The sequence below is a fragment of the Canis lupus genome, chromosome 36 (genome assembly GCF_003254725.2).
Source record: "Canis lupus dingo isolate Sandy chromosome 36, ASM325472v2, whole genome shotgun sequence".
In the NCBI taxonomy this organism is placed as follows: Eukaryota; Metazoa; Chordata; class Mammalia; order Carnivora; family Canidae; genus Canis; species Canis lupus.
In genome coordinates this window covers 5,325,422-5,350,713 of record NC_064278.1, presented here as the reverse complement: position 1 = coordinate 5,350,713, position 25,292 = coordinate 5,325,422, and the positions used below count along the sequence as shown (strand labels likewise).

The window sequence follows — 25,292 nt, the reverse complement described above, 5'->3', positions numbered from 1 at the left end:
AATTATGTTATGGACATTAGTATAATATTATTTCCATTTTATATTGAAATAGTATTTCACAGTAATTTCTTTTAAAATATTTATAGTTTTTGGTCATATTTTTATATTACTGTGAATTTCTGTGAAGCATCTGGCTCTATCAAGTATGAAAGATTTTAAAATGCTACTATATCTTCTAGGCTGTCTATCATCTGAAATATCAGACTCTTTCAGTTGAATATTATTAATGTTGCCAATATGCTGTTACCTCCTTTGAATACGTTCAGAAACTCATCATGTACTGGCTTATGTAATCCTTATTTTGTATATTTTGTTTTATCAACAAGTTAGTAAGTGACTAAATTTGTTTTTTTTTTCTTAAACTTGGAAGATAAATAAGCTTGTCATTTAACAAAAATTACATTATCTCATGAAATATTAGACATTTGTAAAGTTTGTAGTCAGAAGCTCTACCATTTTCATATTTTTATTTGATTGATTTTATTTACTTGTTGTTTAACCTGTGGTGTCAGCTTGTTTATAACATACACATTTTCCAACTTTTTTTTTTCCTAATCCCCATTGTGTACTTATTTATAGCGCTGTTCTAATATACAGTATTATGGTTATGTTTTTTTCTGAGGTTATATCTAAAATATTTGAATCTTATTATACTTTGATTACCTTAACTGATTTGTTGGTTGTTTATGAAGTATATACATTCAGCTGTAACACTTTAATTATAGACTCTATATTAAATAATATAAATATCTTTAGGAAACCTCAGTCCCTTTTTATTAGCTATTTGGAACCTAGGTTTCAAACCTATAAATAATAATAGATTCCAACTGTGCTGATACAAGCCCAAAATACACAGTTTTTCTTCCCACCTAAATACACTTCTTTCATCTAAACAGTGGATAAATGATTAATGCTTTTGTATAGTTATTCTTGGTTCAGTTCCCATCATTCAGGCACTGCTAAATATGCATTGGTGTCATTTCACTAGCAATGCCTTCCTGCAGTGCAGAAGAATAGCTTTTGCAGTTTTCTGCTAATACTGTTTTTAGACCTTTTAGAATAGCAGCTACCATGAACATTTCACTTTTTAAAGAAAACAGATTTTGCCATTAGATAATGAGGGTACACATTGCATTACATTCTATTTTTAATGAAGAGATATTCCTAGAAAAGATTTAAAGTTCATACAATACAATACACTGACAATATTGAATTTTTCCCATACTATATTATTGGGTTTCTTTTCTCTAATTTCCTTTTGGTGGTTACAATCAATGAAAAACATAGCATATCTCTTGGAAGATTAACCTGAAAGGTCATAACTGATTTGGTAATCTGGCCGGTTAGCCAAGTGGAAAAGATTATTTCTGAGATTTTTAAATGGGACAATACAAGACTTTCTTTTGGATTATTTTCAAATCTCTTCTTTATCTTTACCCTTTTTGAAAAATGTATTCTATAAAATTTGGCTTTTTTCCTATTCTAAAAGTTTTAACTAAGTTTAACTGTTTGAACATCTAAATTGCATTTGATGATTTTCTACCACTGATTCATTTTACATTGATAAAACTGTCATTGTTATCTGTAATTTATGAGAGAAATAGAAACAAAATCCAAGCTTTCTTTATTAACTATATGGTGAGGAATTTTATAAACCTTTTATATTTTAATATGACTTATTTTGGAAATCTTTGAATATTTTTCATTTCTTAGACAAAATAACCTAACACTTTTGCTATCTTTATTTTTGTTTGAGAATAGAATATCTTCCTTTATAAATGTTCTTGAGGTATACTGATTTACAGCAGCAGTCTTTGTATTATTATTTATGATTTATCAGACCCAGATTTAAATTGAGGAAATTCTTGACATAGGTTGTAGATGGTACTTTAAGAATTTAAAGTATTTAATATGTTTAAAATATATTAATATATTCTTAAATATTGTTTCTATACTAATTTAGAAAAATTATGGTATAAGTTATCAAAAAGTCCAGCAGTTCTTTAATATTCCAATTTTTCCATTTTATTTTTAAGACCATAGACTACCTTTTTTTTTTTCATAAACTTAGTCTCAAGGAAGCTGCCAAGTGAAGATCCTTGAATACTAACTTAATGAGGAGAGTAATGAGTGTATAACATCTAATCAGCTGTCTTACAGTTAGATGATCAGACTGTGTATAATTCAGCAATTTTGTTTCAAGATGAAATTTAATATTTTTTTCCAGGAATAAAATATAAAAAGCATTGTTACATTAACTAGAAAATTAATTCAAGTATTTTTTGCTTCTTTGTTTGGTGTTTGGTTTTGAGGTACAGAATGGTGGCGAACAACAGATGTTCATACTCGTACAGGGGCAACCTTCTTTCCACCGTTACTGGGAATTCCACCACTGTTTGCTCCTCCGGCCCAGAATCATGATTCTTCTTCATTCCATTCAAGGACTTCAGGAAAAAGTAATAGAAATGGTCCTGAAAAAGGTATTCCTGTTAACTTAAGTAATGTTTTATAAATTTTCCATTCCAATACCTCTTTTCAGTAGAGTTTAGGTTTGATAACATTTCTATAACAGTGTACTAGACACTTTCCCACAATGCCTTGCTTACTCCTTACAATAACTGGGAAATTGGGAGTATCCTCATTTCACATCCAAGGGTAAATAAGTGATTCGAGGACTGCTTACATGTCATTGTGGCATAGGCAGGATTTGAACCTAGACCTTTTAACTCCTAGTGCTACTGCTTTTTCCTCTCTATCTCATTACCTCCTTTGTGTAACCCAGTATAAGATTTACTTTTTCTGTAATTAAGCATTAAATTTGTCAAAATGAATATCCAACTGCTCCTTTTTAAAAAAAGTGATCATTAATATTTCTGCAGTTGATAACTGTTGTTAGAATAGCATTTACAAATTCTAATAGCATTTTGGATGGTTTATTTTTATCTTTTTTCATTTGGATAAGAGTTTTTGGTGAGTTTGCTCTGAAAAGGGAAATGTCTGCATTTAATTATATTTCTAAACATTTGTTTAATTGAAGTTAAATTCAGATAAATATCAAATTACCTTTTTAAAGTGAACAATCAGTGGCATTTAATGCATTCATGGTGTTGAACACCCACCATCTGTGTAGTTTCAAAACATCTCATCACTCTAAAAGAAAACTCCATACCCCTTAAGCAGTTTTTCTCCATTCTTCTTTTCCTCATTCTCTGGCAATCACTAGCTTGTGCACCATCCCTACAGATTTACTGTGACTATTTCATATATATGGAATCATACAGTATGTGACTTCTTGTCTGACTTTTTTTCACTTAGTGTGATATTTCAGAGAGTCCTTCATGTTATAGCATACATCATTACTTCATTCCTTTTTATGACTGAAGAATATTCTCTTGGATAAACATGTTTGTTTTTATTTTCAAGGTGTAAATGGGTCAATAAATGGAAACAGTACATCATCTGTATCTGGTATCAACACACCTGTATTATCCACTACTGCTTCAAGTTCTGTGGGACAAACTAAAAGTATAAGCTCAGGCGGAGGAAATCGAAAATGTAATCAGGAACAAAACAAAAATCAGCCTTTGGATGCTCGAGCTGACAAAATAAAAGATAAGGTGAGTTATTCCTTCAAGGACAAATATATAGCACATCTTTAAGCATTCTAAATTTCAAACCACATGAATCTATGGAATAACTTCTTAGGAATTACCAACTCCTACTTTACAGATGTTTATTTTTATGGTTTGATACTAGTGTTATGGCTCAAAAATTCTAACTATCAGCACCAGTATAAATAATACAAATAGTAGTAATAGCTAAGATTTATGGAGAACTTAACACATAACAGCTCTTCTCTAATTGTTTTGCATATAATACCTATTTTAATCTTCTGTATACCCATAATTAGCTAGGTATTGTTATTACAAATGGAGAAACAGAGCCTCAAAATAGTTGGCCAGTAAGTGGCCAGGATTTGAAGTCAAGTGGGCTGACCTCAGAGCCTATATTTTTAGGAAAACAAAAATAAGAAAACATTTTATTATGGGAAACTTCAAATATAGAGAATAGACAGCATAGTGTAATAATTCTGTATACCCATTATTCATTTTCAAATATATCACCTCATGGCCCGTGTTATTTCATTATATCCCCAACTGTGCAGGTTATCAGTTTATGCCTCTCCACTCTAAATTCACCCTTTTCTCCTTTCCTAGTTGGCACACTGTTAGACCTTGTCAGCAGAGGGTCTTGGAGAAACTCTGGAAGTGGACAGGGCTTCTGTTTCTGGTTCCAGTGTTTTCTTCTTGCCTTATGCCATGGCTGTCCGTGGGTAGCTTTCTCACCAGCTGGCAGCTTCTCTGTGGGCTCTGTTTAGGAGAACTAGTAGTACACACTGTCTAGGGAGTCTCATGGGCATCCCAGCAGGCATCTTAGTAGTAAGTGTTTCTGGGACGCCAGTGGGTGACTTTCTAGCTAATTTTACTGGCACCCCAGCAAGGAGGTTTCCAGCAACTTTTCCTGGCACTCCAGCAGGCATGTTTCCTGTTTGCCAAACTTGAAAGTGGCAACAGCCACTTTCTCTTCAACAAAGTTTGAAGTTCAGCCTTGGGTGAATGAGGTTGGTAGATAGAGGCCCTCTTCCAAGTTTACCTTTATTTTAATACTCTTCCTCCACTCTACAGGAAGTGGCTACTCTCTACATCTGCTATTACAATATTCTTTAGAGTTCTCTTTATCTTTCTTAGTAGTTCATATTCTGCTACTAGTTAATACTTCTATATGATAAAATTCCCCTGTTCAAGTTTTTGCTGTGGTTGCTGCCTTCTGACTAGACCTTGTCTGCCACAGGAAAGATATTATCAGGAGTAGGGTGGATATGCAGATTGCATAATGATAAATTCACTCTAATATTCTGGTTACCCTGAGCCTTTAGATTTCCTCTTCCACATCATGCCAGGGAAGCTGTGACATTTCCACTTTATTAAATGTAGGCTACGACTGAGTCCAGATTTCTTGCATCCAAGCAAGTAACCTGAGATACGTCCAGGTACACGAACTAACACATTATATCCAGAATTTCTAGTAAGTGCACCCATATTAGTGAATTTGGTCTGCTCTCATTTGTAATTTCTTCTTGAGCTGAGTGGTCTTGATTTATTTTGAAATAAAGTCTTAGCATCAACTGCAAACATTTTGGAAACAAAGATAATAACTAGGGGAGTGTCTTCTCATCTCTAAATTCTATAAAAACCGTGTTGAAGCCCTGGTGTTCTGGGGAAATAGAGTCAGCAGTTTGTGATGGTGCACATATCACTTTCTTCACCATCTCAGCTATAATACCAAGGGGACTTTTGACAACACAGCAAGAAGAGCAAGATATGGATGGCCACTGACTGTAAATAGCAGTGATCCAACCTTACATCATCAGATTTCAACAAGCCTCCCGGGTTCTGATTTCAATCTTGAAGAACTATTTTATCAAATTTTCTTTTGCCCTTTTTCAAGACAGCATCAAGCCCCTTAGGTTTTCCAGGATCAACTGAACAAATCAAGATTTCTTTCTTTTTGCCCAGAGTATTTCACAAAAACACTTCCTCTAGATCTTTCAGTTCCTTTTTCAACAGAAGATAAATGTTTTCCATGACACTGTAAGACATATGAAAGTCTAGGAAAAGGTCATGTAGTGAAGCCAAGAAGCTTAATGGTATCCATCACAAAAACTCAACAGGACTGTGCTTGGGCCCAAACAAACATTTTCTTTCCTTTTCAATCCACCCCACTGAGCACTTCAAATCACTCATTGAGCAAACGTGATGAAAGACTCTTGGTTGTTTCCAGGGCTCCAGGGTGGCTCAGTTTGCTAGGTGTTCAACTCTTGATTCCTGCTCAGGTCATGATCTCAGGGTCATGAGATTGAGCCCCATGTCATGCTCAATGCTCAGTGGCGAGTCTGCTTGAGATTCTCTCTCCCTCTGCCCCTCCCCCCACTCATTTGTGTACTCCCTCCCTGTCTCAAATAAATCTTAAAAAAAAAAAAAAAAAAAAAGATTCTTTGTTGTTTCCTTCCAGGGACACAGGTCCAGGGTCATATTCTCCACCTGTTGTTCTTTAACTGTCCTTATTCTTCTTCCTTATGATTTATTTCACTGGCATTCCCATTAGTATGAGCTCTACAAGGCTATGTCAGCACTGCTTCCGGCTTCCCCACAGCCAGACACTGACTAAAACACTACCCATTCCTTATTCCCATAGTAATTTTTGTTAACTTTTATAAAATTAGTATTTTTAACTGGAAAATATATAGTAAATCTCTTTTCACTTTATTTTTTTTTAAGAAGTGCTTTTGAGGCCTCTGGGTGGCTCAGTTGATTTAAGCATCTCCCTTCAGCTCGGCTCATGATTCCAGGGACCTCAGCAGGGAGCCTGTTCCTCCCTCCTCCCCTCCCCCCTGCCCTTGTATTCTCTGTCTCTCACTCTGCTCTCTCTCTTTCAAATATATAAATAAAACCTTTAAAAAAAAAAAGGAGTGTTCTTTTTCTCTTTTATTCAAGTATATTGAACATACAGTGTTATATTAGTTTCAGATGTACAATGTAACAGTTCAGCAATTCAGTACATTACTCAGTGCTCATCAGGATGAAGGTACTCTTGATCCCCTTTATCTATTTCACCTGTTCCCCACTCACCTACCCTGTGGCAGCCACCAGTTTGTTCTCTGTATTTAAGAGCCAGTTTTCTTATTGTTCGTTTTGTTTCTCAAATTCTACATATGATTGAAATCATATGGTATTTGTCTGTCTCTGACTAATTTCACTTAGTGTGATACCCTCTAGTCCACTCATGTTGTTGCAAGTGGCAAAATCTCTTTTTTATGTCACATCTTCTTTATCCATTCATCTATTGTTGAGCACATGAGTTGCTTCCATATCTTGGTTATTATAAATAATGTTGCAGTAAACAGAAGGTGTATATACCTCGTTGAATTCATGTTTTCATTTTCTTTGGATAAATGCCCACTAGTACAATTATTGAATCATATGGTAATTCTATTTTAATTTTTTGAGGAATCTTCATACTTTTTTCCAGAGTAGCTGTACCAATTTGTATTCCCACCAATAGTGCATAAGGGTTTTTTTCTACATAGCCTTGTTAGCACATGTTATTTCTTTTGTTTTTGGTTTTGACCATTTTAACCAATGTATGGTGATAATTCATTGTGGATTTGATTTTCATTTCCCTGATGATGAATGATGTTGAGTATCTCTTCATGTGACTATCGGCCATCTGTAGGTCTTCCTTGGAAAAATGTCTACTCAGGTCTTCTACTCATTTTTTAATCAAATTATTTTTAGTATTGAGTTGTATAAGTTCTTTAAATATTTTGGATATTAACCCTTTATTGGATATACCATTAGCAAATATCTTCTCCCATTTAGCAGGTTGGTTTTTTTGTTTTGTGGATAGTTTCTTTAACAGTGCAAAAGCTTTTTATTCTGGTAATGTCCTAATAGTTTAATTTTGCTTGTGTTTCCCTTGCCTGAGGAGACATAGCTAGAAAAGTGTTTCTATGGCTGATGTCAAAGAAATTACTGGCTATTTTTCCTTGTAGGAATTTTAAGCTTTCAGATCTCATATTTAGGTCTTTAATTTATCCTGAGTTATTTTTGTGCATGGTGTACATTCTTCTGCATGTAGATGTCCTGTTTTCCCAGTACCATTTGTTGAGGAGACTTTTCCTCATTGTCTTTTCTTGCCTTCTTTGCTGTAGAGCAATTGACCCTAGAAGTGTGAGTTTATTATTCTTTTCTCTTGATCTTTGCGTCTATTTTTATGCCAGTACCACACTATTTTGATTACTACAGCTTTGTAGTATATCTTGAAATCTGGGATTATGACACCTCCAGCTTTGTTCTTTCTCAGGATTGGGTTTGACTCTTCAGAATCTCTTGTGGTTCCATAGAAATTTTAGTATTATTTGTTCTAGTTCTATCAAAAAATATTGATATTTTGATAGAGATTGAACTACATTTGTAGATTGCTTTGGGTAGTATGGACATTTTAATAATATCAGTTCTTTGAATACATGAGCATGGAATATCTTTCCATTTGTGTCATCTTCAATTTCTTTCATTAGTGTTTTGTACATGTCTTTTACCTCCTTAAGAGCTATTCCTAGGTTATTATTATTATTGGTGCAATTGTAAATGGTATTGTTTTCTTAATTTCTCTTTCTGCTACTTCATTATTGATATATAGAAATGCAACAGATTTCTGTAAATTAGTTTTATATCCTGCAACTTTGCTGAATTCATTAATTCTAGTAGTTTTTTGGTGGAGTCCTTTGGGTTTTCTATATATAGTATCATGTCATCTGAAAATAATCAAAGTTTTACTTCTTCCTTACCAATTTGGATGCCTTTTAAGTATTTTTTCTTGTGTAATTATTGTGGCTAGGACTTCCAGTATGATGTTAAATGAAAGTGGTGAGAGTAGACATCCTTGTCTTGTTCTTAATCTTAGAGGAAAAGCTCTCACTTTCTCACCATTTAGTATGATGTTAGCTGTAGTTTTTCATATATGGCCTTTAATACATTGATATATGTTCCCTATAAACCTACTTTGTTGAGGGTTTTTATCATGAATGGATGTTGTACTTTGTCAAATGCTTTTATGAATCTACTGAGATAATCATATGTTTTTTATCCTTTCTCTTATTAATGTGATATATCACATTGATTGATTTCTAGGTTGTCCAGTTTGTTGGTATATAATTTTTCATTCTATTCTCTTATAATCCTTTGTATGTCTATGGTGCCAGTTGTTATTTCTCATTCTTCATTTCTGATTTTATTTATTTGAGTCCTCTCATTTTCTTGATGAGTTTGGCTCAAAGTTTTAGCAATTTTATTTATCTTTTCAAAGAACCAGCTCCTGGTTTCATTGATCTATTATTCTTTTAGTTGCTCTACTCTTTATTATTTTTATTCTTTTACTGGCTTTGAGCTTCGTTGGTTCTTCTTTTTCTAGTTCCTTTTGGTGTAAGGTTAAGTTGTTTATTTGAGATTTTTCTTCTTTCTTTAGGTATACCTGTATTGCTATAAACATTCCACTTGAATAGCTTTTGCTACATCTCAAAGATTTGAGATTGTTGTATTTTCATTTATCTCTATGTATTCTTTCATTTCCTCTGTGATTTCTTAGTTGATCCATTCATTGTTTAATGATGCATTATTTAGTTTCCATGTAATTGTGTGCTTTCTCATTTTTTTCTTGTCTTTGATTTCTAGTTCCATACTGTTGTGGTTGGAAAAGATGCATGATATAATTTCAGTCTTTCTGAATTTATTGAGACTTATTCTGTGGCCTAATGTGATCTATTCTGGAGAATGTTCCATGTATACTTGAAAGAATGTGTATTCCATTGTTTGGGGATGAATGTACCTCTTAGAAGTGGTGCTAAAATCTAGTAAGATCTGAAATCCCCAGTGCCTCTACAATGTACAATGCATTGATTGAGCAAGACTTAGAGCATGCATATGAAATAGACCCTGTTCTTAGTTATGATAAGGAGTCTACATTGACATTTCTGAACAAAAATCAGTGGTATTAAAGCAAAAATATTTCATGAAGCAGGTACTAAAAAACTTACATAGGCACCTCTTCAATGATGTGAAGAGATGGATTCTATACACACATATGTTGAAATTACACTAGAGAGAGACTGCCTATCAAAGTAAGGGATATTAGAACTTAAAATTTCAGAAAAAAGAGCACCTTTGAATAATACATTGTTTGGCATGAATTTGTAGTCATAGGTTGTCAAGTAAAATGGAGATGAAGGACAATTGGAACTAAGGAAGAAAATCTTACACTTTTCTTTTTTACCCAGTATTTTTCAGTTTTAAAAGCTTTTTATTTTCATTATTTTATTTTTTAAAAGATTCACTTATTTATTTTAGAGAGAGAGAGAGAGCATGCAAGTGGAGGGAAGAGCAGAGAGAGAGAGAATCTCAAGCAGACTCCCTACTGAGCATGGAGCCTGACGGGGGGCTTGATCCCACGACCCACGAGATCACAACCTGAGCTGAAATCACAAGTCAGATGCTTAACTGACCAAGCTACCCAAGCATCCCCTAAGAGCTTTTTAAACATTGCTTAGGTAACCCTTTTCACGTGCAGTTTGAAAAAATGTTCTTCAGCTAATTTTGATAATCCCTCCTGGGTATTGCTATCTTAGTAGTAGGCATTGAAAATAATAGATTAAGTCTAATTCCCTTTTATACAATGCATGTATATTTAGAATAAATGTAGATATTTTAAATTAAACAATATACATTACAGACTAAAATACACATATAGCCTGTTGAGAAAAGAAAATAAAACCGTTCAAGTTGAGTAAGTTCCACTCCTGCAGTTATAAACCAGTAACAAGTTACTGTTACCACAACAGCCAAACAATCTTTTAAAAACATAAGTGAGTTTTTATGGTTTTAAAATATCCTATGTTATCATTCCCTCCCATAGTTTCCTAACCCACTCAGCCTACAAGACCCTGTATGATCTGACCTCTGCTAGTCCATCCAGCCTTATTTCCTGTGTGTGTGTCTCCCTCTCTCTCTGGTTCCGTGTGCTGTAGCTGATTTAGCTGACCTATCCATTTTTTGAACATGCCAAACTTATTTCACTGCTTTTGCCTTTGGTCTATCTTTAGTCTGGAAGGCTCTACTGGTTTATCTCATATGAGTGTCTTTCAGTCTCCATTTAAGTCTCAGCTCAGAAAGATCGTACCTAATAAGTGCATCTAAATCTTCACCCCCAGCACACACTGTCTGTCCAACTATCCTGTTTTAGTCAGAGTATGTATCTAAAAACACTTATTTATATTGTTTGTTGATTCTCTTCTCCTTGTTACCACTAGGGCAGAGTTGCTGTCATTCCTTTGTATCCTGAGAGGCGAGTGACTGACTGTGCCTGGTACATAATAGCCTTGACTTTGTATTTATTTTGTTATTGAAAGAAATAAGTGTACAGTGAGATGAAAGTTCAAGGAGAGGGTTCTGAAAAGCTTTCCCAGATTGGAATGGGGTTGGGGGGGTGGTGATAACCTAAGAAGAGACAGGAAAGAGACCTACTACTGAGTTGAGTATGAATACAAAGAACTACACACATACATACAGCTAATAGAGACTAAGGAGACAAAATTCGTAATACTGAATCTGATTTTTTTTGTTTTTCTATAATTAATACCTGGACGTATCTATTCACTTCTACTTCTTTTTTCTAAAATGGGGACTAAATTTATTAACTTAATAAAGCCAAAGACTCTGTAAACTGTCAGTGTATGGTCTGCGAAGACTATCTGCACCAGAATCACATTTAGTTCTTGTTAATGTAGATCCCTGTGTCCTATTTTGAATTGAAACTCAGGAATCTGCTGGTTGTGGCAAGTTTAGCAAGTAAATATTTTACACTCTGAAACTTTAGAATCCACACTTCCAGACCTACTCTTGAGGCATGTAGACTCCATTTCTCATGCCACCCTTAAATTAAAAACTGCACAAATTACTTGGGCATTAAAATAGGGGTTTATTTTTCTCTGGTAAATTACTATATCTCCTTTAGGTTTTTCCTTTCTTAGTCTCTATTAAAACCCAAAGTGGTAACTTCTATTTAGATAATTTTATGATTTTCATAATCTTGCTATACATGCTTAGAAACTCACAATAGATTTTGGTTACAATGAAGGAGCTTTTTCTCTGCCAAATAAATGGTAGGCTTAGTGTTATTATATTACTGTTGTTTCCCTTTAATCTCTACTTTGGTCTGTTTCATCCTGTGATACCCACACTATTCCAAGTCAGTTTCTCATCACTCTGCTTTACTGTGAGGGAGACATAATTCCAGAAATGATGATTACTGTTAGTTGACTTACTGAAGCATGTGTCTCTGGAGGAGGCATTACGTTTGCTAGTTTGGAACAGTTAACACAGGGTACCATTGTAAGGAGAGTATAACAACAGGAATGACTGTCTTCACTCATATGCATTTTATTTCATTTAAATCAAATTTCAGAAAGCACAAAGGAAAGAGTACTAATTTGCAATCTAGAACTCTCACTTCAACTTGGCTTCTTTTTGTAGAAGTGTATTATTGTCTTTCATGCCCCAAACTCATACAGACAGGCTGTATTTCTATTAAGACCATAATTTTGGGGGCACCTGGTGTCTCAGTGGTTGAGCATCTGCCTTTGGCTCAGGTCGTGATCCCTGGGTCCTGGAATTGAGTCCTGCATCAGGCTCCCTACAGGGAGCCTGCTTCTCCCTCTGCCTATGTCTCTGCCTCTCTCTCTGTGTCTCTTATTAATAAATAAATAAAATCTCTTTTTTTAAAAAGGCCATGACTTTTGTAATTCATTGCTTTTGTAGTTTATTGCTGCTATTTTGTTCTTTATCTATCAACAAATCCTATTGAAATGTTCTTATGTAATTTTGGATTGTATTCAATCTTACTGCTTTATCATGTCAGTATTTCTCCTTTTCAGTTTTCCTATTGGCAGAGTTTTAACTTTCCCATTGTTTATATAGCTGTTTAGTCATAAATCATCTCATAATTTTTCCTTCTTTTTATCCACTACTGTTGTCTGTTCTGGAGTTTGTTTGTTTGTTTGTTTTTTAAGATTTATTTATTTGAGTGGGGAGGGGAAGAGGGAGAAAGAACCTCAAGCAGACTTCCCACTGAGTGCAGAGCCCCACTCGAGGCTCAATCTCGAGACCTTGAGATCGTGACATGAGCTGAAATCAAGTCTGAGCCTTAACCAACTGAGCCACCCAGGCACCCCTACTACTGTCTGTTCTTTAAACACAAAACTTGTTTTTTAATGTGATGTAATATCACTTTGTACCAATTTTAGATTTTCTTTTTCCTATATAGCCTTAAATGCTCCAGAAATTAATATCTCTTTATTATATTATCTGTCTTTTCTGGAGTGAAATATAAAAAATTAAATTCCTTGCTAAATCAGCCCCTAAGTCTTTTGCTACTTATTTTCTCTTCTCTCTGGTACTTGTGTTAGTTTTTTTTTTTTTTTTCCAGTACTTGTTACATATGGAATTACTTGCTTTCATATTAGTCATTTGACTACTCTACCAACACTAGAGTTTAAGTCCCTTGAAGGCAAGGACTCTGTCTTAGATACCATTGTTGTCAACACCTAGAAAGGTGTGTTTGGCATGTTATATGTAAATATTTGGTTAAAATAAGAAAGAAGACTAAAGCTAAATATTGAACTTCAATGTCTGTATCCCTTATCATAATTGGAATTGTTTTGTAAATTGCTCTTTTTAATCTGTCATACATTTTGAAGCATGGCAATCATGAAAAGATCATATGAAAAGATATATACTATATCAGTGTTTCTAATGTTCTGTACATGACAAAGCCTGTACTTTTTATTGGAGAATTCCTTTCAGATAAGTTAATTGGATCTGTTTGTTGAATAATTGCCCTTACAACATATGCCTTTTCTTCCCTTTTTTCTAAAATGACATATTTAGATGGAAATATCACTTGAATATTAAAAGAGCATACCTCTTACTGAAGTTTGAATTTTCCCAAAAATAAAGTCTTGCTAAAAACTTGTCTTTACCCAGAAACCAAGGAAGAAAGCTATGGAAAGTTCTAGCAACAGTGATAGTGATTCGGGTACATCATCAGACACCTCAAGTGAAGGCATTAGTAGTAGTGATTCAGATGATCTAGAGGAAGATGAAGAAGAAGAAGATCAAAGTATTGAAGAAAGTGAAGATGATGATTCTGATTCAGAGAGTGAAGCACAACATAAAAGTAACAACCAGGTATAAGTAGTTTCATTGGCAGTATCCACACATTCTTCCTACTTAGGAATTAACTGGTTTATCTTGACTCTCAAAATCTATAAAGTTTAAAGGTAATCATATCTTTAGATCTTAACATTTGCACAAGAAAGGAGATGGAGAAACATTTTTAAAGGGACATTTGGTATATTTTTAGTGAGCTTTATGTAACTGTCATTAGCACTTTTTAAAGTACCCTTTTCTCTCCAACTGCTTGACGTTCTTTGTTTTAATAGATATTAAGAAGTCACCTTGTTATTTTTCTCTACAGGTGCTATTACATGGTATGTCAGACCCAAAAGCAGATGGACAGAAAGCAACTGAAAAAGCCCAGGAAAAAAGAATACACCAGCCATTACCTCTTGTGTCTGAATCCCAGACTCACTCATCATTCCAGTCCCAGCAGAAGCAGCCTCAGGTTTTGTCACAGCAGCTTCCATTTATTTTCCAAAGCTCTCAGGCAAAGGAGGAATCTGTGAACAAACATACAAGTGTAATACAGTCTACGGGATTGGTGTCCAATGTGAAACCTTTATCTTTGGTAAATCAAGCCAAAAAGGAAACTTACATGAAACTCATAGTTCCTTCTCCTGATGTACTTAAAGCAGGGAATAAAAATACCTCTGAAGAATCTAGTCCTTTGACCAGTGAAATGCGATCCAAACGGGTAAGTTAAAAATTATTTAGGGTCAGCCCAGGTGGCTCAGCGGTTTAGCGCCACCTTCGGCCCAGAGCCTGATCCTGGAGACCTGGGATCGAGTCCCACATCAAGCTCCTTGCACGGAGCCTGCTTCTCCTTCTGCCTGTGTCTCTGCCTCTCTCTCTCTCTCTCTCTCTGATGAATAAATAAATAAAATCTTTAAAAAAATTATTTATAGAAGAATTTTATTAGAAAAAGAGCTTTTATATAGTCTTAAAATACACAAGTTTAAATTAAATTCTGCTCTTATTTTCATACCTTATTAGTTACCAAGAATAGAATATACACATCAGAAAACTAGATTTCTCTGATTTTTATATTTACATATACATCTGCTTAATATATTCTTGGCAACACGATCATGTCATTTTTTTCCTGAAGTATAATGCTTTAGCAGTAAGGGGAGAAATACATTTGAATAAGATATACTCCACAATTACTTTTGTTTAAGATCAATGTCCTTTTTCCCCCTGATATCAATATATTCTTTTTTAAAGAAATAAAAGAGTAATTTACCTCTGTAGTCATATAATATAACAATTACAAGCATAAAAATCCTGCATGAAGAATCATTTTCCTTTGCTATTTTTATTATTTTTTAAGAATTTTTTCAAAGATTTACTTATTTATTTTAGGAGAGGAAGTGCACATGCTTGAATGTGGTGGAGGAGAGGCAGAGGCGAATCTCAGACTCCCCGATTGGAGCCTGACTCGCTCATCTCACAACCCAAGAGAACTAAGTGGGAACTAAGAGTCTGTCGCTTAACTGCTGAGTCACCCAGGCAGAATACTCATTTTTTAAAAGAATTTTTTTAAGATTTATTTATTTATTTATTAGAAAGAGAGTTCCTTTGCCATTTTTAACAAACTATATGAAATACAAAATATTTTTAATAACTTTTATTAATGCAAATGCCAGAACCACTAATCAGAGAATCTTTTTCATCTTTATTGTCTTGGTATTGATTTTGTATTGCTATATAATCTACATTCATATGTCTAGTAGAATTCCAGTAATTAAACGATCAGTGCCTTTTATTCTAGAACCAATCCAGAGTAGAGAAAAAAATATTATGTTTGAACATAGTATCCTATCTTTTGATTACAAAAATTATCATTAGGCCTCCTCATCATTAGATAACACTTGTACAACTCCTGCAGTTTGCCAGCTATTCCTTTAAGTACTGAACATGCATTTACTCATTGGACACTAGCAACTGTAAGTGTTACTAATAGACAATCAAATTGAGGTTCAAAAAACTTAAATAACTCCCCCAGGATCACACTGCTAGTTAGTGATAAAGTTGGAGTTCACATCTGGGCAGTGTAGCACTAGAATCCTCATTCTTAAACACTGTGATATGCTGCCTTTCTTTCTTAAAAAAGTTGGTATTCTTGTCCATTAACCCTTATTTTACTGTAAAGAATTTAAGAACAAAGTCAGAGTAAAAAACTGGAATAAATCAGGCTGTTTTGAGAATTAAGTGAGTAATTCTCAAGCTTAAGTATATATTAGAATTACTTGGACAATTTTTAAAAAAGAACACCTCAGGACAGCTAAATCAGGATCTGTTGTGTTGAGACTAAGGTATTGCATATATCAAAATCTTCCAAATGTATAGCCGGATTTGGAATCCCTGATCTAAATGGAATGACCAATGGCATAATACCATGCATATGATAACTTGTAATGTACTGCTCAGTCATAAGGACGTATTGTTATTGGCATCACATTATTGACTCTCCATGTGTAAATTAGGCAAACTAAAAGTTACATTGTTTGGGTTATTTTAATTTTTCATTAATGTATATTCCACTTAGAGATAAATTATAGAGCACATCAGGAGTTATTTGCATTTTGAAAGGTTTCTTAATTTTTCAAAGAGTTTCTTAAATGTTTCTTATTTAAAGAATTTTATATGACTGCCTATTAGAAAGTCACTTATTAAACAATTGCTTAGTAATTGTAACCAATCTAGACTTCCTACACATATGATCTTATGTAATTTTCGCAAAATTGTGTGAGGTAAAGAAACTAAAGCTTAAAGAGACTAAGTCACTTGTTAATATCATAGAACAAGTAAAGAGCAGATGGATTTTTAAACCAAGGTCATTTCTTTTTGAAAAGCAGGAGACACTAAGGATTTTGCCCAGGAAACTAACATAGCAAAGGCTTAAATTAAGATGAAATTGGCATCAGCATATAGCATATATTGGGAGAAATGATGGTATATGGCTTAAGTTTGAGCAATATCTTGATGAAAGAATCCAAAAGACATAGAGATATGGCTGACTTGGAAGAAAGAAAAGTAAAAGATGTTTTTAGCGTTTCAAATTTAGATTACTGAGACACTAGGAACAAAAATAACGAAAGGAGGGAGTGAAGAAACCTGTATTTTGAGAGGAGAAAGACTAATGGAATTTTAAATATATTATGTCTAGCCAAGATTCAGCAACCAGCTTGTAGTCATCACTACCACTAATTTTAAGCACTTGTATATCATGATTTAAATTTGTATCTGAGCAGCCATTGTCAGATATGGAAGGCAAATAAAAGTAATCTTTGTTTTTATGGTACATTGTTGTTTTGTATTTTAACTTATATTTCAACAGGAACAATATAAACAGACATTCCCAGCGCAGTTAAAGAAGCAAGAGTCATCCAAGAGCTTGAAGAAGGTTATTGCAGCTTTGTCAAATCCAAAAACGACCTCTAGTTCACCAGCACATCCAAAACAAACAGTAGAAAACAACCACCCTAATCCATTCTTGACAAATGCACTTTTAGGTAATCATCAACCAAACGGAGTTATTCAAAGTGTCATTCAAGAAGCCCCTCTAGCACTTACTACCAAAACTAAAATGCAGAGTAAGATTAACGAAAACATTGCTACTGCAAGTAGCACTCCTTTTTCCTCACCTGTAAATCTGAGTACAAGTGGGAGAAGAACCCCTGGCAATCAGACAACTGTGATACCCTCTGCCTCTCCCATACTGCATACTCAAGGGAAGGAAAAAGTGGTTAGCAATAATGTAAACACAGTAAAAACACAGCACCACCCGCACCCTGCAAAATCTTTAGTGGAACAGTTTAGGGGAACAGACTCAGACATTCCCAGTAGTAAGGATTCTGAAGATTCAAATGAGGATGAAGAAGAAGATGACGAGGAAGAAGATGAGGAAGATGATGAAGATGATGAATCTGATGACAGCCAATCAGGTTATTTTTTATTTTTAAATTTAAAGTATTTATCTAAAAGCTATGTGAACCAAAACATTTTAAGGATACTCTTAGTTCACAGACTTAGTCATTGTCATTCACTGTGTTCCACACAGCTATGTGCTTTCCATAGTGAGCTGGTAAAGTATTAGAGTGATTGAGATTGGAAATCCTAAGTTAAACTCTCAGCTTTGTTATTCATTTAATATTAAACAAATAAAAACTTGAAATGAATATAAATGATGCATGAATGAAGAAATAACTTCACAAATTTGCTTAATTTTCATTTAATTCATTACCACTCATTTATCCTTTCTTTTTCATCTCTTCTACTTATTGAAATATGTCAGTAGATATTTTGAATGAAGAAGGTAAAATTATAGTCAGTCATTTAGAAAGTACCAAAAACCTAAATCCCTGTGACTATCTATTAGCAACACAGAATTTATTTAATAACGATTACTCTTTGAGTTTATTTTTATTTGCTTTCTAGTTTTGCTTGTTTTTTTTGAAAAAAACTTCTTTCCATTTTTCTTCCCCTTTAACTCTCCTCATTGTTCCACAGAAGATTGAAAGCATAAAATATAAGATAGCATAAATTTTATATACAAAGGTGAAATACAGTGCTCATTTCGGCAGCACATATACAAAGGTGAAATACATATTATAAAAATATTTGAATTTGTTACTGATCAGCCATAAGTCCAATGGTAAATTTTCTGGCTACCAATGTGAATAAGCAAATACAGTCAGTTATACAACTTAAAGTGTCTAAGATAGAAACAATGCTTAGGGTAAGAACAACTTGTTCTGTTAATATTTTTCCTGGGATTCCCATAAACAATTTTGCATGATTGAGCTTGAATATCGTTATTAATAACTTTCAAAGACAATTTTTATAACAAATTGCAACATAGGCAGATGGTACTACACAAAACACAATTCCACAAAAGCTGTTATTCTGAGAACCTTTAAGGTACATTCCAAGTATTAGGTCTGTGTTTATCAGGTTTAATCCAGGAATAGATATTACCTGTCTATAGAAAGAGATGGATTTATAGTACTACATTTCTAGACCAAAACTTAACTTATTAAACCATTAAATAATCCCACATAAATCTGTACCCTGGTCTTTTATGAAGCCTAAGAAGCCTGATGAAGTCTTGTACCTAAATAGAATAAACTGCAGTCAGAAAAGCCAAGAATTTCTCAGAAAATGGTTTTCTTTTACCTCAAAGCCTAGATGAAAAAATGATGGTAGTTCCAGACTTCTTTTCCTCATACTTAACCTAATATACTTCTTAAGCTATTGGAATCTATTAATTTAATCAATTATATTCCCTCTGTACCTTAGTTCTCTATTAAATTAAAAGTGATTTTGAAACCATTCAGCAGAACTCAGCATGTGAATAGTGTCATGTGAGAACTGTTTTATGATTAAAGTGTTGAGTAAAACAGATACTTTTTTTTTTTTTAAGAATTTTGAGAATTTGTAGTCTGCATACATTGTACTCAGCTCGTAAGATAGTAATTTTTACATGAACTCTTCAGGAATGTTGATCAGTTGAGTTCAATCACAGATGCTGATTCCTAAACTATTCCATTTAGATACAAACTGCAAATGTTGGTGATTATCTAGTTATAATATACAAATGCTTCTTTTACTTCCCAGAATCAGATAGTAATTCAGAATCAGATACAGAAGGATCAGAAGAAGATGATGATGATGATAAAGACCAAGATGAATCAGATAGTGATACTGAAGGAGAGAAAACTTCAATGAAACTGAATAAAACAACTTCCTCTGTCAAAAGCCCTTCCATGAGTCTCACAGCTCACTCAACACCTCGTAACCTCCACATAGCAAAAGCCCCAGGCTCTGCTCCTGCTGCCTTATGTTCTGAATCCCAGTCACCTGCTTTTCTTGGCACACCTTCTTCCACACTTACTTCAAGTCCACACTCTGGTACCTACACTTTATTTTATTATTGTAAAGTACAAGTCAAACCATAGCAAGAATTCTTATTTATACAGTGTTCTGGGGATGATCTCATTGGAATCAGGTGTTACAGCCAGATTAGAGGTTGGCTGAGAAAGGTCAGCATGGATTTTCAAAGGATCTGACCCATTGCCATTTTTTATTCTGTGCTTCCAATTTAAGAACCTGATTGATGACAGCTCTTGATTTTGATTATTTTCCTGCTTTTGTGTTCAGTTTATGCTTCTAGAATTTAGAATCTAACAGTTGGACTTTTTTGTACTTTATACAAATCTCACTTGGTTACTTGAGATACAATTGCATATTTGCCCAACACTTTGCCAAAGGTCATTTGTGTTAGTGAGAAGCATTATTATTTCATTAATGTGCCACATCTTTTTTTTTTCTATTTGACCTTTTATAAACTTCTAGAGGTCTTCATTAAAAGTTTTTACATTAATATTCCAAAAGGACTTTTTATTTCTGTTGCAAGAGCTAAGGAAATCTAGAGGTGTATAGTAAAATATCATGTTGCTCTACTTATTTCACTCTTTTCTTAGAAATGTCTAGTTTTGCATTCAATTGCCACAGACCCGTATAATATTCTACTAATTTAAGATATACATATTTGCATTTGTGAAACTTGGCCATTGACTATGAAGAATTTTATGTACAATCATAATCCTATTCCTTTGTACTTTAGGTTAAAAGATGTAGTAATAGTTTTGGCTATGGATTTATATGAACAGAGGAGTTAAATTATTTTTAAGTGTATGAGCCAGCTGTTGAAATTTTTCAGCATCTTAAAACTCATATTCTCAAAGAAAACAACTGTACCTGGTTTTCTGAAACCTCTATCTACAATTTTCCTCCTACTTCTTTAGCTATTTCTTTACATACAAAATGAGAGGAAAGCTATGTATTTTTACCTCCCATTGTATTTTATTTACAAAGGCTAGTTATTCTGTAATGCAGACTGAAGAAGACGGAAAAAGATCCTCTGTACAGTGTGTTTTGTTGCAAACCATCTAAAAGTAACCTACAAGTTGTAGAAACACCTTAAGTAAATCAAGTCATTAAGATATATTCTTTAAAGGAAAGTCTGAAAACTATCAAAAAATTATCCTCTATATAAACTAATCCTTTATGTTAACGGGCTGAATTTTCTTGAAGGCACTTCCAAAAGAAGAAGAGTAACAGATGAGCGTGAGCTACGTATTCCTTTGGAATATGGGTATGCAAAATAAGACTTCTCTTTTTGCTTTTCCTCTGCATATTTATGCATGTTTGATTTCTCACTCTTAGCTATTCATAAAAGAATTGAATATACTGCGTAGTATTTATTAGAGCAGAAGAGCTAGAGCAAAGGGCAAAGAAGTTGATCTATCAGCAAACTGAAATTAAGGCTAACGGCAGAGTTTAGGTGTGGCAGAGCTGGGATGGAGTCACGTAGGCCAGTGGGACTGTGATTGGGAAAAAATGCAAGAGAAAATCCTTTGACAGAGGCCAGGGCAGAGACACAATTAGGAAGGAGTAAGAGAGGTTTTTGGGAATATGGAATGAAAGAACAGTAATAGCCACTGTAGGCAAAACTGGGGGACTTGAGCAGAGTTTGGCTAAAATGGCTTCATTGGAAATGAGAAGTTTTATGCTCCAAGTACATGATCCTAAAGGAGCAGAGAGCCGGGTTTATGGTACTCTTTTCACTTAGCTTCTCAGATGTAAAAAATTCATACACATTGACACATGTTACTGAATTTGTCCAAATACCCAAAGTAATACTAGTTTTGATTTCTAAGAAATTTAACAGAGTTTGATATTTGTAGCTTGAGTCTGATTAATTTTTAGTGGAATTACTTAGCTAAAAAATCTTACTAATTTTAGTGATAAATGTACCTAAGTTGTATGATTAGGGATTTATATTTATTTATTTATATTTTTCATGTTATCTAAAAAGCATATGTTCTTAAGTTTTTTTTTTAAAAGATAAAGAGCTTTCCTAAAACTAAATATGTTATAACCCTCATTTCTGTTATGTGTAGCTGGCAAAGAGAGACAAGAATAAGAAACTTTGGAGGGCGCCTTCAAGGAGAAGTAGCATATTATGCTCCATGTGGAAAGAAACTTAGGCAATACCCTGAAGTAATAAAGGTACATACTTTTCACCAAATAATATACATTTGGTGCCTGTTAAGCATGTTTATGGAAAAAAGGTGCTCTCCTTTCTCAGATAAAGTTCCTTGATACAAAATATTGTCTTGTATGGGACTAATGTACTTAACCTAAATTGATCTTCTCTAAATCTATAGCCCCTTGATAGAATATGCAAATCATTAGTGTCCTGAAGAAAGCTCTACATCAAAGCTGGGTTGTAATTATTAAAACCTGAAGTGGAAAAATATGTGATTTTTTCAGTATCTCAGCAGAAATGGAATAATGGATATCTCAAGGGACAATTTCAGCTTCAGTGCAAAAATAAGAGTGGGTGACTTCTATGAAGCCAGAGATGGACCGCAGGTATCCATTTTTTAAAAAGTATAGTCTTTAAACCAGAAAGTAGTACCATAACCTAAATGAAGTAAATTTCACTGCACTCCAGAGCATTGCCTTTTGTTAGTTAATTCATACAGCTATACATATAATTTTGTGGTTAACACTCACCAAAGCCTCAATTTACAATATTCCAGTAACAAGGAGCTTTGAACTAATAGCTGTCTTTTTCAATTTTTTTAAGTCAACATTTTCCTGTTTATTAATTTTGTCAACAATTTTACAGTTTATACAGGTATAAAGTATCTGCATGTTCACGTGAAATATAAGAAAATATTAGTTCCCTGAAAGGTAAACTAATTTAAAGGTAAATTAATTTGAATAGGAAAAAATATGTTGTTAGAAGTCAGTCCAAAAAGGAATAAATATGCCATAGTTTTTTGGAAGGATCTTGTCCATCTGATTATGCCATGCTACGTGATCCATTTTCACAAGTGAGGTAATTTGGGGTGGGGGGAAGGTCCCTTAATATTAGGTGAGTGGAATTTCTCCTTTTTACAGAGACTTAATTTTTCAGTTAATTATATACATATCAGAAAATATTACCACAACTTCCTTTTTGCCTGTGGGTTAAGTATACAACCTTACCAATCAGCACAAAGAATCCATCAGAGACATTTCATTTCCTATATGTTTTCTTTATGGTTTTGCTTTTGTTTCTTACTTGGATTCAGCTGCGTATGCTTATTATTCCTGTTATCAGCCCCACTGAAAGAGGTCCTAGTTAAGGAGTGAGGAGACCTAGATTCTTGTTAACCTATGAAGTAGTTTTGTGATTTGAAACATCAAAATAATGCCACATTTTTCCTCAATTTCCTTGCCTGCAAAATAAAGAAAGACAATAATAATTTTACTTCTGCCTCATAGGATTATGATGAGGTTAAAATGAGACCATTTGCATGAAAATGTTTCAAAAGGTTAAATTGCTCAGCCAACTGAAGTTGATATTTTCTTTCTTGATTGAATCTTTCTCCCTTATGGCCCATTCTAATGCACAGAAATGAATTTTTCCAGTAATATTTCTAGTGTGAATAGGCAGGTTTTTCCATCCTGTCTTTCCCTCTAATTTTATAATTCTAGAAATAAAAAAAAAAAAGGCCTTCCTAATTCTACGGGTTTCTTTTGAGACCTCAAAAGTAAGGGAATTTTCTAAGAATACAGTTTCAACCAAGCAGAGACATAACTAGAACTCAAGGTTTCTAACAGTGTTCTTTTACATTCATCATATAACCTATTTTCATTATTGGCTATGACTTTTTAAGGAAGAAGTTATGTCCAGGTCTGCTTGTTTCTTTCCTGGTAATTCAGAATACCAAAATTTATCTCTCTGAGGCTTAGCTTCTTTACTGAAATATATTCTAGAACTTTTCTCTTTTTTTTACACTTAAAAAATGTTTAAACTTAGACTAAATCTGCTGCCAAACAGATTTTCAGAATTCTATTGTTATTTTACCCACTTCCATATATACTAGATCAGTCTCTTATCACGAAAAATATTAGAAGACAATAATAATTTTCCTTAAAAATTCTAACCATTTTTTAATTGTTTGGCTCATGGTATCAAATCCTTATTTATGCCAAAGATATCCTTGTATTTTTAAGCTGAGTAGATTTTTGTTCTGAGAGGAAAGTTAATTGCTGTTCAATACATAAAGGATTTTTAGTTTTGTATCAGTGATAATTAGACTTAATCTATAAAGTCTCATTAGGCAAAGTAAAATGTTCTTTGACATCCATTCACTTTTTATTAGACATAATCAGTGTTTTCCAAATGTGTATTGCTTTGTTGAGAGATCAATTCATCAAGGAAATATGATGAATTAATAAATCCAGAATATGTTAAGCGGCCAACATTTCAGCAGACTGCTGAGGGAAAATATTAGCAATTTTGAGAGTACTTCTGTCAGTTAAAAAAATTAGTAAGTTGGATTCGTTTCAGGATATTTTGAGAGAACAACAATTAAAGGTAAGTAATCCCAAAAAAGTTCAGTTAACTCATTAGAAATCCGTATAGTACGTATAATTGTAGATCCATATATATTTCCATATGTAGCATGATGAATATGTATAAGCATCTAGTTAATTAGAAATGTGTATAATTATGTTATAATTTTATATGAAAATGAACAAAGTTTATATATTTTTGTTAGGGTAACTATGATTTGTGATCATTTGATTGGCCCTAAATTTTGTAGAAGATGTAAAATATAGTTTGGCCTAGCCACTGTCACTATGCAGAAATTACCTGTATGTGTTTATAATATGTCTGCCTTTATACAAATTATGGAAAAGGAATGATGGCTATATAGATACTGAAAAACAAAACTGCATATTGAAGGATTGGGAAGAAACGCATCAAAATTTTAATGATAGATGTAATGGTTGGTGGGTACAATGGATCATTTTTTTCTTTCTACTTGCAAGTTTCACATTGTCTATAATTTGCTTGTATTACATACAATGCAAAAAACAATTTCCTATTAAAAAATAAATTTTTTACCTCTTCTAATAAAGCTAAGCATTCAGTTTTCCAAATGTATGGAGGTTGTACATAATGATTTCAAATATTACTGCTACAGTTTTCCAAGCGTCATTTATCTATTCTGGGTGATTGATAGCAAATGAAATGCTGTATTTGCAGATTCATTACTATTTTTAGTCACTTTCCTAATGAAGCATTTGCATTGGAAAATATATTTTCTCCATCACATTTTTCCTTTATCTCTTAAAATTCTCAAGAATAACCAATATTAGTTCTGTAAGTTCTAATTTTGTTCAAGGTATTTCAAAACTTTCAACAGTGGTATTGCAAAGGTCTGTATTTTACAAATTTAGGAAATGGTAATTTCTACAAGAACTAATTCTAGTCTGCAGTAGAGAACCATGGTTGGGCATCCCTGGGTGGCTCAGCGGTTTAGCGCCTGCCTTTGGCCCAGGGCATGATCCTGGAGTACCGGGATCAAGTCCCAC

At 33.6% G+C, this 25,292-nt stretch overlaps 1 protein-coding gene across 29 annotated transcripts in view; it reads left to right on the top strand.

Annotated features, from left to right (window-relative positions):
* Window positions 1-25,292, top strand: part of BAZ2B (bromodomain adjacent to zinc finger domain 2B) — a 293,071-nt gene that overhangs the window by 182,352 nt on the left and 85,427 nt on the right. For 13 of the 29 annotated variants that reach the window (XM_025471100.3, XM_025471091.3, XM_049106132.1 and 10 more), the window contains 9 exons: window positions 2,313-2,480; window positions 3,424-3,617; window positions 13,653-13,856; window positions 14,146-14,541; window positions 17,188-17,794; window positions 19,467-19,760; window positions 20,946-21,006; window positions 21,815-21,923; window positions 22,188-22,289. In XM_025471100.3, coding sequence (XP_025326885.1) covers window positions 2,313-2,480; window positions 3,424-3,617; window positions 13,653-13,856; window positions 14,146-14,541; window positions 17,188-17,794; window positions 19,467-19,760; window positions 20,946-21,006; window positions 21,815-21,923; window positions 22,188-22,289 — 2,135 coding nt within the window. The remainder of the gene's footprint in view (window positions 1-2,312; window positions 2,481-3,423; window positions 3,618-13,652; window positions 13,857-14,145; window positions 14,542-17,187; window positions 17,795-19,466; window positions 19,761-20,945; window positions 21,007-21,814; window positions 21,924-22,187; window positions 22,290-25,292) is intronic. The other 16 variants (XM_025471102.3, XM_025471094.3, XM_049106133.1 and 13 more) reach the window with 7 other exon arrangements.